At 52.0% G+C, this 16,263-nt stretch overlaps 1 protein-coding gene across 2 annotated transcripts in view; it reads left to right on the plus strand.

Annotated features, from left to right (window-relative positions):
• The window catches only part of DIP2C (disco interacting protein 2 homolog C), a 251,648-nt gene that overhangs the window by 211,089 nt on the left and 24,296 nt on the right, over positions 1 to 16,263 (plus strand). For both annotated transcript variants that reach the window (XM_038530233.1, XM_038530232.1), the window contains 2 exons: positions 1,286 to 1,454; positions 3,426 to 3,596. In XM_038530233.1, the coding sequence (XP_038386161.1) occupies positions 1,286 to 1,454; positions 3,426 to 3,596 (340 nt within the window). The remainder of the gene's footprint in view (positions 1 to 1,285; positions 1,455 to 3,425; positions 3,597 to 16,263) is intronic.

Below are 16,263 nucleotides of genomic sequence, written 5' to 3' on the forward strand. Positions count from 1 at the left end.
TGCCAACAAACCCCTTTCATTAGTCTAAAAATACTGTATTCTTCCTAAAACATTCCAAATTGGGGGCGTATGACCCCTGGAAAGCAGATGTCTATCATTTTAAACACGAGACAGGAGCCTCTGAAAGCCGTCAGGACTGGCATTAGCAGCAGAAGGGTGCATAGGGGTGCAGGGGGTCACACCTGTGAAGGTGCACAGCAGCTCTCCAGTCACGGCGGGGCCTGAGCCCTCACAGGGCGTCACAGCCAGGTCCTTCCTCGAGGGACATCTGAGGGCTGCAAAGTGACGGGCTGAGGCACTTTCTGACGCAAAAGCAGCGTCTTTAAGTGGTGTTTATCATAACGTGCCCCAAGAGTCAGTGGGTTGCTTGCTAAAGTTCCCGCGTGTGATTTCCCCTTGCCCAGCCGGCACCCTGAGCAGTGGAAGGAAGGGCGGAACCAAGTTCCCACTCTCCCCTCCCCAGAGGAAGTACGTTCATTTAAGAGGAGAAATTGGTTTACATGGACTTGAGTTACGCACGAAGGTAACAGCCTTGAGATGCTTGAGCGTATTTAATACAGCATGTGTGTAAATAGTGCGTAAAGTACAATGTTGTCTTTTACTTCTGTTCCTTCATAGGTGATCAGATTAACTGCCTTTCCTGGCTTATATATTAGCTTAAAGCAGCGAAGCAAAAGTAGCAGCAGGGCATTACGAGGTCTCACCACAACACATGAGACACGTGTGTGCGTGTGCACAGCTCTAGCAGCGAACTACCATTGGAGGACTTTCACACGTGGTTTAAATGCATAGGAGTTTAAGATTCTTCCTTCAGTGATGCAGTAAAAGCCAATTATTAAAAAAAAAAAAAAAAAAAGGCAGGGCGCCTGGCTGGCTCAGTCGGTGGAGCATGCAACTCATCTCAGGGTCGTGAGGTCGAGCCCCGCAGCTGGTGTAGCAGTTACATTAAAAAAAAACAGACAAAGGACTTGGTTAGACATTCCTCTGAAGAACACGTACATCTTTATAAATGCATCCCCGTGCTCCCCACATTTGCAAATACAGCAGCTTTGAGAGACCCCTGACAGCCTCACAGTGCTGGAGGGTTCAGACGCGGCCCAAACACACAGCCGTGGAACAAGACCCTGTGGTTGTCTTGGGTTTTTGCAGAAGGTTTTCGTGAACACACATTGATTTTGTATTTGCGAACCTGGGGGGCTCCCGCCGGCGGGCAGCAGGCGTTCCCTAGGCTCGGGGGAGTCCCGTGGCCCTGGCCTCACGCAGCCCCTCCCATCTGTCTCTGCAGCGTGTACTCCGGCCACCAGTCCATCCTCATTCCGCCTTCTGAGCTGGAAACCAACCCTGCCTTGTGGCTTCTTGCCGTGAGCCAGTACAAAGTCCGGGACACGTTCTGCTCCTACTCGGTGATGGAGCTGTGTACCAAGGGGCTGGGCTCGCAGACGGAATCCCTCAAGGTAAGTTGTGGCCAGGGCCTCGGGGTGCCCGGGGAGCACGCGGCCCAGGGCATGGGAGGGGCTCCCGTGGTTAAAGTCATTACAAGAGTTGAGGGATAGTCCGCTATCACCTGGAGCTCACAAAACTGATTTCAAGTGAAAACTTGATTTTATAAGGTGAATAATCGCCCACAAAGGTGACAGGTCGGGGTGTGCTCCCGATGCCCGTGATTCCCTCGCCTGCCCTCAAAAGCTTGCTCTTCCGTTGGTGAGTTCACTTGTTCAGTGAAGCTCCTTCAACTCTGATGTTGGTGTTCAAGTCATAGGCTTGATTTTAGCCTCTCATTTTTGTTTTCCTTGAAGACCCTGATTTGTAGGTCTGCATCCTACAAGGTATTAACACTTTCTCCATTTAAACCAGTAACATTTTGATCACCGTGTTTTCGTGGTGAAGAGTCCTTATCCAGGGAAGGAGCGGGCAGTAATCCTATCGCCTGTCGCAGCATACGTTCTGGCTACTGTCCATTGTTTGCACACCCAGACATACGTCCCTGTGTATATGCAGATGACATGTACGTAGATGAGTGTGTAGACGCATGCACAAATATTCCACGTACATACAGATACTCGTGTGCTATGCTTACCTCCTGAAGTTTCTCCTATTTAGACCTAGTGCATTAAGCTTGAACAAGAAAACAGAAGATAATGTTAAAGCCACGTAAATCTATGATTACATGAAATTATAAACACATATAGGAAAAGAAACATATAAGATGTAATTACTACTTGTATCCACCTATATTATTTCATAAAATGAGTATATTTCACAAATAACGTGATCAAATGCTTTCTTAGCAGCTGACGTGTTGATTCATGTAACCTTTACAACAGGCGTCTGGCGTAGAAACCACTGTTCTTAGAGATGAAGACTCTCAAGTTACAGAGAAATTCAGCACCCTTTCCGGGTCCTTACATTTACTAAATTCTGGAGCCAAACTTAGAATCTCTGGCTCCAGGCACCTCATCTGCAGACCCAGGCCACACTGCCTCCCAAACACACAGACACGCAAGTGGAGCCTTGGTGCCACCCAGTGATGCTCTGAGTCACATTGTGCAGGGTCTCTGCGAGCCTGAGGCCCCCCGGCTGTGTGTCCCTGTACCGCGTAGAAGCCACTGTCCGTCCCCAGAGCCCAGGCCACGGTGCAGGGGGCCGGAAGGGCAGACAGTCCAGCCAGTGCCCATCTCCAGAGCCCAAGCCACGGTGCAGGGGCCCAGGAGGGCAGACGGTCCAGCCGGTGTCCATCCCCGGAGCTCAGGCCACGGTGCAGGAGGCCGGAAGGGCAGACGGTCCAGCCAGTGTCCGTCCCCAGAGCCCAGGCCACAGTGCAGGGGGTCAGGGGAACAGATGCTGCAGCCAGTGTCCATCCCTGGAGACCCCTGCTCGCTGCCCACCCAGCCCCCTGCTTCGCAGACTCTGGTGCTCAGCTCACCGAGGTCCCTCTCTGAGACTTGCCCTTTGCTGACTCAACGTGGTGCGCACCCTGGAGTATGCTTGGTCACGCGCAGCCATCAGAGCTGGCCGTGGGCTCTCCAGTCTCGTGGGACTTGGGAGGCGTCCTGTGTTTACTTTTCCATTCTGTGTTAGAAGCAGGTCCTCTTGTTTCCGGCCAGCGTGTGCCCATGTTGGTAGCGGTGTGTACAGAAGCTTCCTTGCTTCCCCAGACCTTGTCCTTTATTTTATCCAGGACCTTGCTCCTCCTCACTGCTGAGTCCCGCTGTTACCTTAGATGGGTTTGTAGGGGCCCCTTGGTCCCCTGGAACCTGTAGGGTTTTTTCCACACAGACGTCTTGGGACACTTTAATGCCGTGGACACACACAGCCCTAGGGACGAATGTCTGGGTAGCGCATGTGCTGCTCGTACCCGTCGGGTTGAGGAGGTCACACGCTTGGTCACTGGAAGGCTGCCACCTTACCGCTGTCCTTCTCTCCAGGCCCGAGGACTGGACCTGTCCCGCGTGCGCACGTGTGTGGTGGTGGCGGAAGAGCGGCCTCGGATAGCGCTCACCCAGTCGTTCTCCAAGCTCTTTAAGGACCTGGGTCTCCACCCACGGGCCGTGAGCACGTCCTTCGGCTGCAGGGTGAACCTGGCGATTTGCTTGCAGGTGGGTGTCACAGGGATCTAGGTGTGTGCCCGTCAGAGTGACTTTTCAGTGACAGGCACTCGGCACAGCCAGTGTCATTTCCGTGGCTGATGCTCGGCTATGCTTACAGGATACCTGATGATCCAATGCATGTGACTGGTCACACTTCTCTGGTGGGTTTTCTTCTCTTTTTCTTCATTTATTTTCAGTCTGTATTTGTCTGTGACCAGCACCCGTGGTGCACAGAGTTCTTGGTCTGTGCTGAAACGTTTTAACATGAGTAGCAGTTGGCGCAGACCCCAAGTCAGGCTTTTTAGAGCTTCTGCACTAGACAAACGTTTCATGGTGGCAAGAAGCATAGACAGCGTCTTGTGTAGGCAGCAGGCCCAGTGCACCAGCCGGCCCCGGAATTCACTGCTGTGCTCAGTCTAGAAATAGTGGCTGCAGGTGGCGTCTGTGGGGCCCAGCAGTGAGGTGGCCACGGTGGCCGTGGCTGGAAACGCTCCCTTCATTGGCCCCTCGTGACCATCTTCACTATCCTTTCTTTCAAACCCTTTCCACCGGCACCCCGATCCATGGCAGACGCTGCCTGGGAGGATGGACAGGGCCATCCCCACGTGCCCTCCCCAGCCACACGCAGCAGGCCGCCCAGGGCACAGCTACAGACTTCCTCCAACAAAGTGACAGGAAAAAACGCCACTCACGGCAGGTGATGGAACCGAGCACAACCCACAGGTCGCCTCCCAATCTCTGTCCTGCCCACCTGCTGTCCCCCACCCACACCCCCCGCCGTTTCCAACCCCAGAAGTAGATGCTCACTATTACCCTGTGCGTGACCCTGGAAAGCACCCAGGCAGCCCTGTCCTCACTGGCGTTCCAGGCCCCGGGACTCGCCGCCAACCTGGGCGGAGAAGGGACTCCCAGATGTGACCCATCTGATGAGGTTGCGTGAGAAACATCATCTATAGAAGGGGTTTATCTCGGTTTTTTTTTATTTTCAAAATTTCTGCTGCATCCAAAGTGATGTCACTGTCCTGGGCCATGACGCTATTTTTCAAACTTGGCCTTATCTTTAATCAATATTGTACATTTTAGTTTTTTCACTTGTTTAGTTTATTCTTAACTCATTTATACCCAGTTTCCTTTTTCTGAATGATTAGCATTTGAAACTAGCTAGAAACGTCCATGTGTCTGAGAGTACAGATAAAGTACACCATGATACTGGCGTGCAGGCTCCAGCTGCTGGCTAGGATGACAGGACCAGGGGTGAGGCAGAGGTCAGGAACTTTCTGGCTTGGAGGGGGCAGTGAGCATGTGCACTGTATTTGATGAAGGACCCCACAACCACACAGCCCTGTCCCCGCAGCTCCAGGGGCCTCCCCGCAGCCGCACAGCCCTGTCCCCGCAGCTCCAGGGGCCTCAGCAGCTCCAGGGGACACCCCTCGCATCAAGTGACTTTATGTCATCCTGAGTCCAATTTTACTCTCATTGAACTTTTCCTTCTAATCAGTGAGGTGGACACTGAACACAGAGTATCTTTCCGTAGTTGTGTAAAGTATTCTCAGTAAAACAAGCCAAGAAGGAGGGTGAAGAGCGACTTGGACACGGGGTCAGGGAAGACCTCCCCCACAGGTAGCCTGTCCACGCCGTGCCTGTGACGCCAGTGAGTAAGTGTAGGGGCCATGAGCAGGGCTGGTCAGCAGAACCTTAGTCTCTGGTCAGTCCGTGCACGTCTCCAACCTGCGTGGTGATAGCGAACTCGCAGGTGGAGTGCTCGGTCAGGGCAGAAAGGTACGTCTCTTGCTCCCTGAGGTGTTTCTAGAGGGCCCAGCCCACAGTAAATACCTAACAAGATTTGTGAAATGTACTAAAACTGAATCTTTATGAGTGTGTAGACAAATATGGGAAATAACCTATTTCTGGATTTCTTACAGATTGAACTTTTTTATAAAGGAGTATTTTAGAAAACGAATCAGGAAATACAGAGCAGCCAATAACTATATACACAAATAATATATAAATAAGTCCCGTCATTCCATCCACCCAGAAGTAATCACCGTTAATCCCTTTATGTAAAAATATCGAAAAAACAGGAATTTATAACACTGCATCTCAGATACTGTCCCTAAATGTTTAAAGGTGCTGAACATTTTAGGTTTCCCTTCATTGTAGAATTAGCAGAATTGCCAACGTATGTGAAAGTGGCCGGTGGGCACACAGTTTCCCCAAGAGGGTTGTTCATCCTGGTCACCCAGTGGGCCGGTGGCTTGCCCAGCCTTCTCGAGCAGCCCCGTTCAGAGAAGGGGCGTCTCCCCTCTGCCCCGCGGTCACGCCTGGGCACCATGTTGTGGGCCCACCTTCCACTTGGAGGAGGGCTCCCTGGTCTTTGGGGGGCAGGTTGGTATGACTGTGGAATGAAATGTGCCTGATTCGTGAGACTTTAATGTTACGTGGAGATAAGTTAGGGGCTGGTTTTTACTATACGAGAATGGTTTTCATTGATGTCGCTCTGAATCTGCCATCATCCTCCCGACTTCATACAGTCTGACACCAAGCACCATCCTCCACCGTAGAGTCTTTGGTGCTCTTACATTCTGGTACCATGACCCACGCTGTTCTCGGCCAGAAGTGGACTTGCCGTCTTCCCAGGGCAAAATCCTGCGTCTCTTTCCAGGTCCAAGTCCTTGGGCTACAAGTATTTTCCTTGCTCTGAATTCCGCTGGCATTCATCCCTCCTGCTTAATGCTTTCTACCACTGCTTGTCATTGTTCCTCTAGAGGCTTGTGAGCCTCCGCTGGGTGACAGACTACCCAGGATAGGGCCTCGCATGGCTGCCCATGGCTGAGTCCACCTTGTGAAAGTACCACAATTTGATTCCGTTAGCTGCAGATACAATTCACTTTGGGGAAACCAGGCAATTTTTTGTTACGAGTCCAGCCTCCTGTGTGAAGTTAAGTCCATGGCAGCAACTAATCTCCACCAAGTCAGGGCTGTGGTGTTACTTGTAGCTCTTCCCTGCTGGTGAGAAGCAAGGGTTTGCTGCCCACTGTTAGCGCCAGTAGCCAGTCCAGGAAAGGAAAAAGACATTGGCCCTGAAAACAGAAGTGTTCTCTGGTTGGATCTCCTGCAGCACATGGGGGTGAGGTAGCTGTTTGCGGAGGGAAGAGTCTGAGTTCAGAGCAGAGGTCAGGTTCCTCTGGACGGAGTGGGGAGGTGGAGGCAGAACCTTCGCTGCTTCTGAATACAGTCTAAGCAAAGTTGACCACACACAGCAGAGGAGCCAGTCTGGTTTTCAGCAGTTTCCTTCTCTCTAGATTTTAAGTCACACCTGCTGTTTTGTACGACCTAAATTGGGCGACCGGAAGACGCGTGTCTCTGTGGGCGGGAGACTGTACTGCGTCCGGCCCGTGCTGTGTGGGTGGGCAGCATGCCGGAAGGTGTCCTGACGGCTCAGACAGTGACGGCTGCTTGCTTGTGCTGCTGCCTGAAACCCTGGTGTAGAGAAAATCCTGAAAATTGACAAATGTAGCGTTATCAAATATGCAAGTGGGCAGGTATAAGAATCTAAATGTGAGACCGTCATAAAAATAGGAAATTGGGACAGTCATAATTTCTGTGCTGCTGTTGACTCAGCTGTTCGATCTCAGAAACGAGTGATTTATTCACCCACTTACCGTTCTGAAGCAGGAACTGCCACATTAATTATTTCAACACACCCCTCTTGAGGTCGATGTCACAGCTCTGTGGCAGAAGAATGGGCTCATAAAATTAAGTGGGCTGACTTGAATTTTACATGAAATATTGGTCTATTGGAGACTCTACATGAGGAAGAAATGTAGAGGTAGGGGCCATGTTTTATACTTAGACATGACACTTCCCAGAATCTTTAACCATAAAAATGACTTTAACACAGTTTGTATTTGTTGAATCTCTGACAAAAGTGGACATTAGGTCAAGTTATGACTTCTGAGTTTAATTAACTTTCACATAGATTTCCCTTCGTGCTATTAAGAAGTGTCACATGCGTATTAACCTCCGTTGACAGAGATACTGCCTACAACCACAATTACCCTTCAGAAGCATAAGCTGGAAGGTCTATGGTTGCATTCAATTCAGAAAGTTAGCTCATCATAATGAAAACGAACGTCCTCCCCATCAGCAAAAGAAAGGAGGGAAAATGAGGTCTTCCCTTTTCCCTTAAGTCAGCTTAGCGCAACCTTTGATCTTTGTTATATTTTAGAAAAATACAATTAATTTACCTGGGGGGAAAGCTTAAATCAATAGTAACAGTTATAACCAACCTTAAATCTTAAAACTCACACAGTGAAAGAGAAATACGGCCCCCCGATAATGAGAAGCGAAGTCGTTGATCATTGGAGAGAAAGAAACCAGGAAGCTCAGAGGCTGATGGAAATCTTAGGAAATTCTCAAGAAAATCGCTAGTTATGACACTTTGGTTAGTTAGAGCTCCCCATTCCTTTCCCCCTCTGCTTTTGGGCGGAGGGGAGAGTGCCGGTGCCCCCGGGAGTGCCTGCAGCTCGCGCACCTCCGGCTGGGCCGCCCCATCGGGCTGGTGCAGAGTAACGGCGGTGTCACGGCCCTGCGTCTTGGGACCAGAAACTGGTCGATGTTCAGATTCGTGTTCGGATTCGCAAGTGGCAGAAAGCTTCCTTGGCAACTTACACATAAAGAGATTTCTGGAGACGCCGCGGGGGAGCCGGAGGCCCGGTTCAGGGCGCGACGCCCAGAGGATGCGGGTATGGCTGAGCTGCACCCCCTCCAACCCCCCCGCTGTCCAGCTCAGACTCTGCTCGGGCCATGCTGCAGACTCCGCCGCAGCGGGAGCCTCCACACATGCTGGTGCCCCTGGTGGGTGCGGGCGGCTGGTGGGTCAGGACAGCAGGACGCGGTGCTGGCTCCAGTTACAGCACAGGGACAGGGCTCTGTGGCCGACACAGCTCCGCAGGGGCATCCCCCACATAGGGTTCAGGTGCTGGGTGCCCCCAAAGGGATGGCCGATGGCGACTTCAGCCCATCACCTGGCTCCCAAACCAACACATACCCTTCGTCCCGTTCTGACAGCCTCTCCCCCCGGAACAGCTGTCCTAACAGCTCTCATGGTTAGAAACGATCACACGCCCACCCTCTGTCCACCAAAGAAATGAGCTCAAGCCTCCGCATGTACTGTGCTGGCTGCTGGGGCAGACGTTCTCAAGTGATGCCTTGTCAGCTGTGGGCTGGGCCGTGACGTTCACGCCCACGGACAGACGGGCTCTAGACCCGGGGGCGCGGGGGAGGGGAGGCATGTTCCCCATCCCTGTGTGGCCAGGGGAACAGGTGTGTGCCCAGCGCGGGGTCACCACGGTGAAGAGCCTCAGCATCTCCCCGTCTGGACATTTCAGGGCCCTGGGAGTAACAGGATGGGCTTGGGGTCCCGGGAGACCGAGGTGAGCTGAGCCCCTGGGGCTGAAACCGCAGGCTTCCCAGGCAGGGTTCACTGCTTGGGCTGATTCCTCATCAGCCACAGGAAGTCCGCGAGTTGTATAGTCTGCACCTTGAGCAAAGAAGAGCACAGGCGTCTGAGCTTCTCGTTGGTCTTGGACTTGAGCGGCTCTTGCAGACTCGCCCCGCCTCCCAGGCCACCTGCGCTACGCCTTGCAGGCCGTGAGCAGCCCCCTGAACCGAAGGCTTCGCTGGCACTTTGTGCAGAGGGGCTGAGCGAGCCACCTGGGCCCACGGTCCGCGTGCCTCCCAGCATCACTCGGCCCTGCGTGTGTGGCTCAGAGCAGAAGCAGGTGGGGAGTGAGCCCCGGTCATGGCTGTGTTCCTAGGAAACTGCAGAAACAGGCAGGCTCCTTCTCTGCACATGGTTTGCTGACCCCCATGAAAGTCTGGGAATTAACCAGTTGGTCGGTACATGGCATGGACTGGCCCAGCTTACGAGCTGGATTTTCACTGGCCTTGGCACCTACCAGACCCTCTTATTTCCTGGACAGTGTGTCACTGCCACCACTCCTGTTACTGATGTCTCTCAGTCGAGGTGCTTACTTACAACCACAGAAACCAGCTGACTGACGTTAGTGAGAAACTACATTTATTAAAATGGATTATGGACTTCATTTTCTCATTAGGCTGAATAAATCACAGGATTGTTCCAAGCCGGACCATGAAAACAGTCTGCTTAATACACAAGTCACAGGTTTTCAGACCTGTCAGCTGAAGATGCACAGGCGTCTCCGTGAGCTCAAGTCATCTGTGGGGAGAAGAGCCCCTGTTGTCTTCATCCTGCCCGAGGGGCAGCTGGAGGGACTCACCGTAGAGACCATCCAAACCATACGGCACACAGCGTAGCAGGGTGGGTGGAAATCCCGTCCTTCAGCATCCCTGCCCAGCGCCCCCACCTGTCCAGAGGGGAGCGTGCAGATGCTGGTGGTGGCAGGAGAGCCGTGAGAATCACCTGACGATCTTTAGGACTCTAGGAAACAAAACAATGGGCGTCTGCAGCGTCAGGGGGCCCTGGAGGAGAAACCATTCCCTCCGAGGGACTGGGCATCAGTGGGTAGAAGGCAGAGGTGCTTAGGGCTGAGCAGAGACCAGGAATGCTGGGTGGCTCCTTCCAGGCAGCCCCAGGTGGCCCCCCTTGCGCCCCAGGGACAGAGGTGGGGCAAGAGGTCTGAGCACGTGTGTCCCAGGCCCCTGGGCCTTCACCACGTGCTGCATGTTGGCCTCCACAGGCTGGGCATTGGCTCTGGGAGGGAGAAGGCTGCAGTGAGGCTGGAGGGAAGGGAGGACCGCCTTGTCCAGCAGAAAGCTGGTGTCCAGACTCTCAGATCCACGCTCCTGGTCCTGCCCCCAGCCATGAGGCCAGCCTCGAGTGGCATCTCAGTGGAGCCATTGAAGAGCCCAGACCCCTGCAGATGGCACAGGTCCCCAAGACCATGAGCGAGACCAGAGAAGGATGTGCCTATTGTGGGGCGTGCGGGCTTTCTACTTCTGTCTCCCCAGGTCTTTGAAACCGTGTTTGTCACACAGTGAAAAGCTCAAAGACCTACAGAGAGAAAAGGACATGTAATATGGGGCCCGAGGAGGATGTAGAAGCCGTCCGTAGGACACATGCTGGAGTTAGCAGAGACTCCGAGGCAACTACGAGACGTAAGTTAAAGAGTGCGGGTGAAAAGGCATGCGCTTTGCATGAAAAGCTGGAGGACGTCACACAAAGGTCACAAGTACAAGAAAGAACCATATCGAAATGCTAGAAACAAAAGCCACAGACACAGAAGATTGCTCGTGGTTCCAAAGAGATACTGGATGCAGCCGGGAGCAAACTTCCAGCCCCATCAGTGGAAGCTCTGCAAACACACACAAGGAGAGCAGTGGAGCAGTCTGTGCAGTCCCTGGGGCCGTATCACATCCCAGAACGGGATCCCAGAACAGGAGGGTAAGGGGACAGAGACGAAGAACAATGTGAGACCTGAGGGAGGACTGATGGGAGCGAGCAGCCTGCAGACTCGACATCCCTGTGAGGGCCGAGCGGAACAGATGCCAGCACACCTGGGCGCGTCCTCATCCAGATGCTGGGAGCCAAATTAGAGGTGGTCCTAAAGCAGCCACCTGCCTATATAGACGACGTGCAGAGGAGAAAGGACAGTGCACACAACCGACACAACAGACGCAGAGGACAGCGGAGCGACGCCTAGAGTGCGTGGACCGCAGCAGGTCTCTGAGAGGAGCTGAGCCGCGTGGTCAGAGGATGGTGGTGAGGCAGCTCGGGTCTGTAGGAAGAAGCCAAGAATGCTAGAGAGAAGGTAAATCCAAGGGAACGTTTGGAATTTTTTTCTATCAATGTATAGGTAGGTAAATAATTTAAATTTCTTTAAAGCCTATTAATTATTCGAAGTGGAAAAAGACCATTGAGGCATTTGTGGCCTGAGTGGCTGTGGCGCCCGAAGTGATGAACCTCAGGGTGGACGGAGGCAGATGGAAAAATGCTGCTGCTGGTTAATAAGGCACGTTATGTGAAGGTGGATCGCGAGGCACGTTGATCTCTACGTCAGCCACTAGAGAAGGTTGACTGACTGAGATACTCTCCCCAAGAAAGGACCACAAACGAAAGGGACAAATACACGGCCAGTCGCATCCACAGTTAAAGTAAATGAACAAACAGGCCAATTAAAAGGCAGAGATGGGAGGCTGAAGAGATTGAGCTCCGTGCAGTTGGAGGAGAGACCCCGTAGCTGCGAGGGTGTCGATGTGTTGAACATAAACACGAGGTGAGAGAAGACGACTGGCGTGCTGTTACAGACCCCGAAAGCGAGGGTGTCCGCTTCATGATGATTAGGGGTGCAGTTCACTGTAAAACGTGAAAGTCCTGAATGCAGATGCACCTAAAAACTGAGCTTCAAAGCTTGTGAGCAACACTGACAGAATTAAATGGAAAAAAGACCAAATCATAGTGCTAGTTGGAGACTTTAACGTCTCTCCCTGTAACTGATAAAATAAGTAAGAAAAAGAGCACAGAGGCTTTAGCAGCAGGTGGTCCCACTTGATGTAACTGACCCTCACAGACACCCTACGGCTGGGCCTGGATCGCATCCCTGAAAAAGCCGTATCTTAAAGCCTTACCCGCGCTGTGACTGGAGACGCAGCACCCGTGAAAATGTAATAAAGGTTGAGAGAGGTCCTGGAGGTGGGGACCTAATCTGATAGTCCTGGTGTCGTGATGAGAAGAGGGAGGGAAATGAGGGCTTGCGCTCCCCGAGCTCACACGGCGAGGGAGGCAGCGGTCAGCAAGCCCAGGACGGGGTGCTCACCGGAGCCCACGCGGGCCGGATCCTTGGTTGCAGACCTCCAGCTTCTGGAACCGTGAGGAAGTAAGTTTCCGTTAAGGCACATGGTCTGTGTATTCTGTGGTGGCTACCCAAGCACACTCAGACGCCAGCCGATGCAGAGTTGACATTTTTCTCAAACATGAACAATTCCCAAGAAAGACTATGGAACAGTTTTCAATGAGTAATAAGTGACCACAGTCACACAGTATACTGTAAATATGCTAATAATAACAGGAAAATGACCAGAAAATCCCTAAATATTTGAGAATTAAGCAACACATTTCTGAATAACCCATGAATAAAACAAGAAATCATGAGGAAGATGAGAAAATACTTTTAAAAGATTGTTAAGACACAGTGTATCAAATTTTGTTGGTTGCATGTAAAGCAGCGCTCGGCCATAAATGTTTGTATTAGGAAAGAGGCGAGTGTAAAATCTTTTTTTTTTTTTTTTAAGATTTATTTATTCATTCACAGAGAGAGAGACCCAGGCAGAGGAAGAAGCAGGCTCCATGCAGGGAGCCCGACGCGGAACTCGATCCCGGGTCTCCAGGATCATGCCCTGGGCTGCAGGCAGTGCCAAACCGCTGCGCCACTGGGGCTGCCCGCAAGTGTAAAATCTATTTAAGCTTCCACCTCAAAAAAAAAAAAAAATCTAGGAAAAAGGAAAAAAATTAAGACCCAAAGTTGAAAATAAAAATAAATGTGGAAATGAGTTAAGTAGAAAACAGACCAATGGAAAACTCAATATGGTGAAAAGGTAATTCTTTACAAAAGTAATAAATTTGGTAAACTCCTAGTGACCCCGACTACTAATAAGCGAGAGAGACAGACTGCTGATCCCATGTCAGGTGGGGTCCGAGCAGTTTCTGAAGCCTCGTCACTCTGGGATGTGGGATAGCGCAACAACTTTGGAGACAGTTTGTGAACTTCTTGTACTGTTGAACGTGGACTTGCCACATGACTGAGCGGTGCTCTCCTGGGTGTTAACGTATGAGAAATGAAAGCACACACCTCCCCAGGGGCCGACACACACATGTGAACAGCAGCTTCGTTCATGGTCACCAAGAGTGGGAATGGACGTGTCATGTTATGGAGTAAATGAGTCCATATTTTTTTTTTAAGATTTACTTATTAGCGGGGGAGGGGCAGGCAGAGGGAGAAGCAGACTCACTGCTGAGCAGGGACCCCAACACGGGGCTTGACCCCCAGACCCTGGAATCGTGACCTGAACTGAAGGCAGGTGCTTCACCAGTGAGTCAGTATTTTTCAGATGACTTTTTTCCCCCAAAACTGATCAGTCCCAATCAAAATTTAAGAAGGCTTTTCTGGAAGAAATTGACAAAACGCTTCTAGAGTTGTTAGGGAATTGCAGAAAAGAATAACCGGTCTTGAAAGAGAAGGGTGTCAGAGGACTTAGCTCCCTGATGCTGAAACTGCCTGTGAAGATGTGCTAGTCAAGACAATGTGTACCGGGCAGCCCGGGGTCTGATCCTGGAGTCCTGGGATCGAGTCCCGCATCGGGCTCCCTGCAGGGGGCCTGCTTCTCCCTCTGCCTGTGTCTCTGCCTCTGTGTGTGTGTGTATGTGTGTGTGTGTGTGTCATGAATAAATAAAATCTTAAAAAAAAAAAAAACCTACAGAAAATGCCATTAAAAAAAAAAAAAAAGACGTGTACTGGCATCCAGAGAAACCACCAGAGAGAAGCAAAACAACAAAAACAGCAAAACTGGAAAAAAAAAAAAATGAGAAATAGACCCATGTCACCAAGTCCACTGAATAGAGAAAGAAACCGTGTTTTTGACACATGTTTTGGAACAACTGAGGATTTGGATGAGTGTAAGTGAGCCCGAACCCTTCCTCGTAGAATACACAAAAGTCGGTTCTGGGTGGATCACAGGCCTGAGTGAGGAAACCGTTAGGGTGCGGCTTCCGGGAGAGGCTACGAAGGCCGTCGTCCTGCCCCGGGGTGAGCACGGCCCTTCTCAGACAAGAGGCTCCCTTGTCTTCCTAGTTGGGCCACGAGTGAGGGGTTTCTTGCCACTGATCCGTCATACGATCGTGTTTTTCCCCTTTGTGTTCTGTTGTAATACAGTAAATTGGACTGATTGTTTTTAAATGATGAAGCAACCGCATTCCCGAGCTAAAACACGCGTGGTTACGACATCCTCTTTTTATGTGTTGCTGCTTGAATATGCGCTGTGTCGTCTGCACCTTACTCCATTGAGCGTGGTGAGACGGGCGTGGTAGCAGCTCCGCCACGAGGCTGGCCTGCTCCGGGTCAGCTGCTGGCGCGGCCACGAGGCTCACGAGGCCCGGGGCATGCGGCGTGCCCCCCGGGCGCCGCCTCCCACAACCCCCACTCGGTAACGTCCCTGGCCCCTGCTGCAGCCAGCACGTGGAGAGGCCCACGTTGGTACGCCGGAAACGTGGCTTTGCGCCCCTCGTGCCGCTCCGGGGTTGAAGTGCTGGCTCCAGCCGCTGCCAGCGCTCCGGGGATCGCGGTGAGCGCTGCTCCTGGTCGTGACGCGTTCCGAGCACTGGGCGGGTTTTCCCTGCTGTGTCGGGGATGGGAGTCTGGACACCTGCGGCTGAGATGGAGATATCACACGTTTGTTCTGGAAGTATTTGACGCCTGACTATCGTGATACTTTTATACCAATAGAAAAAGTGATTTTTAGGATGAATATGTGCATACGCCGCATATTTACAGCTAAATTTTAGAGGGAATCCTCTTTTTTTCTGATCAACGTAACTTGAAATTTCAAACATGCTCTGTCTTCATGTCTGAATAAGCTCCAGTTGGAATGAGTGAATATTCTGTTTCCTGATGATCCTTTTTGCAAATCTCTGATGATCTTTGACTACTTGGGGCTCCTTTATGCATTGAGGAATCTCCACATTGAAACTCCAGCTTACATTCTTTGGCAAAGTGAAGTTAATTTTGCGCAAGTGAGGAAATTTTATGTTAAATACACGCTCCCTCCTATCTGCTGAAATCTCAGTATTTTGTACCTTAGGGTTTTTCAAGTTTGGAAACACCTGTTTATTAACTCTCGGCCGCGTTCTTTTTTCTTTTTTTTTTTTTTTTAATTCATATGAGAGAGAGAGAGACAGGCAGATGGAGAAGCAGGCTCCCTGTGGAGAGCCCGATGCAGGACTCGGTCCCGGGCCTCCGGGACCAGGCCCTGGGCTGAAGGTGGCTGAACCGCTGGGCCCCCTGGGCTGCCCCCTCTGCCGCGTTCTTGGTGTACCGCTTCCAGCTGCAGCAGCCCGACTCCGCTGCAGGGGCTGACATGTCTCCTCTGCGCCCCCGCAGGTGGGAGGCTGATCCTAGTCGTCCCTACTGTTCTCTAGGATACAGCACCTGGAGTTACATTAACTTAGAAAAAACGCAGGCGTATTTTGTCCCAGGTAGCATTTGGGATCCAAGGAGTCATTCAGTCTGGGCAGATGCAGTGGAAGTCCTGAGCCTGTCCCTCCAGCGGTCTGGCTTCTGTGTATCCCCAAGCCAGGAGGGCCCGCTGGAGGCCGCTGGATCTTGCTACAGTCATCTCTGCGGGGTGCCTGGGATGAGCACAGGGTGGGGGGTGGGCGCCCCAGGGACCCTCCGACTGCAGTGCACCTGGACAGCTTCCTATGTGTCTGCGCTTCCGGGGAATAGACCCCGCACTCACCTAGGGGGACACGTGGCCTCACTAGACTGACGCCCGGTGCTTCCTGACATTTCTGCCACGTAGGAAATTTAGAAGGGGTGGACCTGGGCACCCAGACCATGGAGGATGACAGCACATTGGAAGGAAGCGTCCCTGTGGGGCTGATGCAGGGCAGGTCCTCGGGGGAGCATCCCTGCAGGTGTGT

This window comes from Canis lupus, chromosome 2 (assembly GCF_011100685.1).
Source record: "Canis lupus familiaris isolate Mischka breed German Shepherd chromosome 2, alternate assembly UU_Cfam_GSD_1.0, whole genome shotgun sequence".
Classification (NCBI taxonomy): Eukaryota; Metazoa; Chordata; class Mammalia; order Carnivora; family Canidae; genus Canis; species Canis lupus.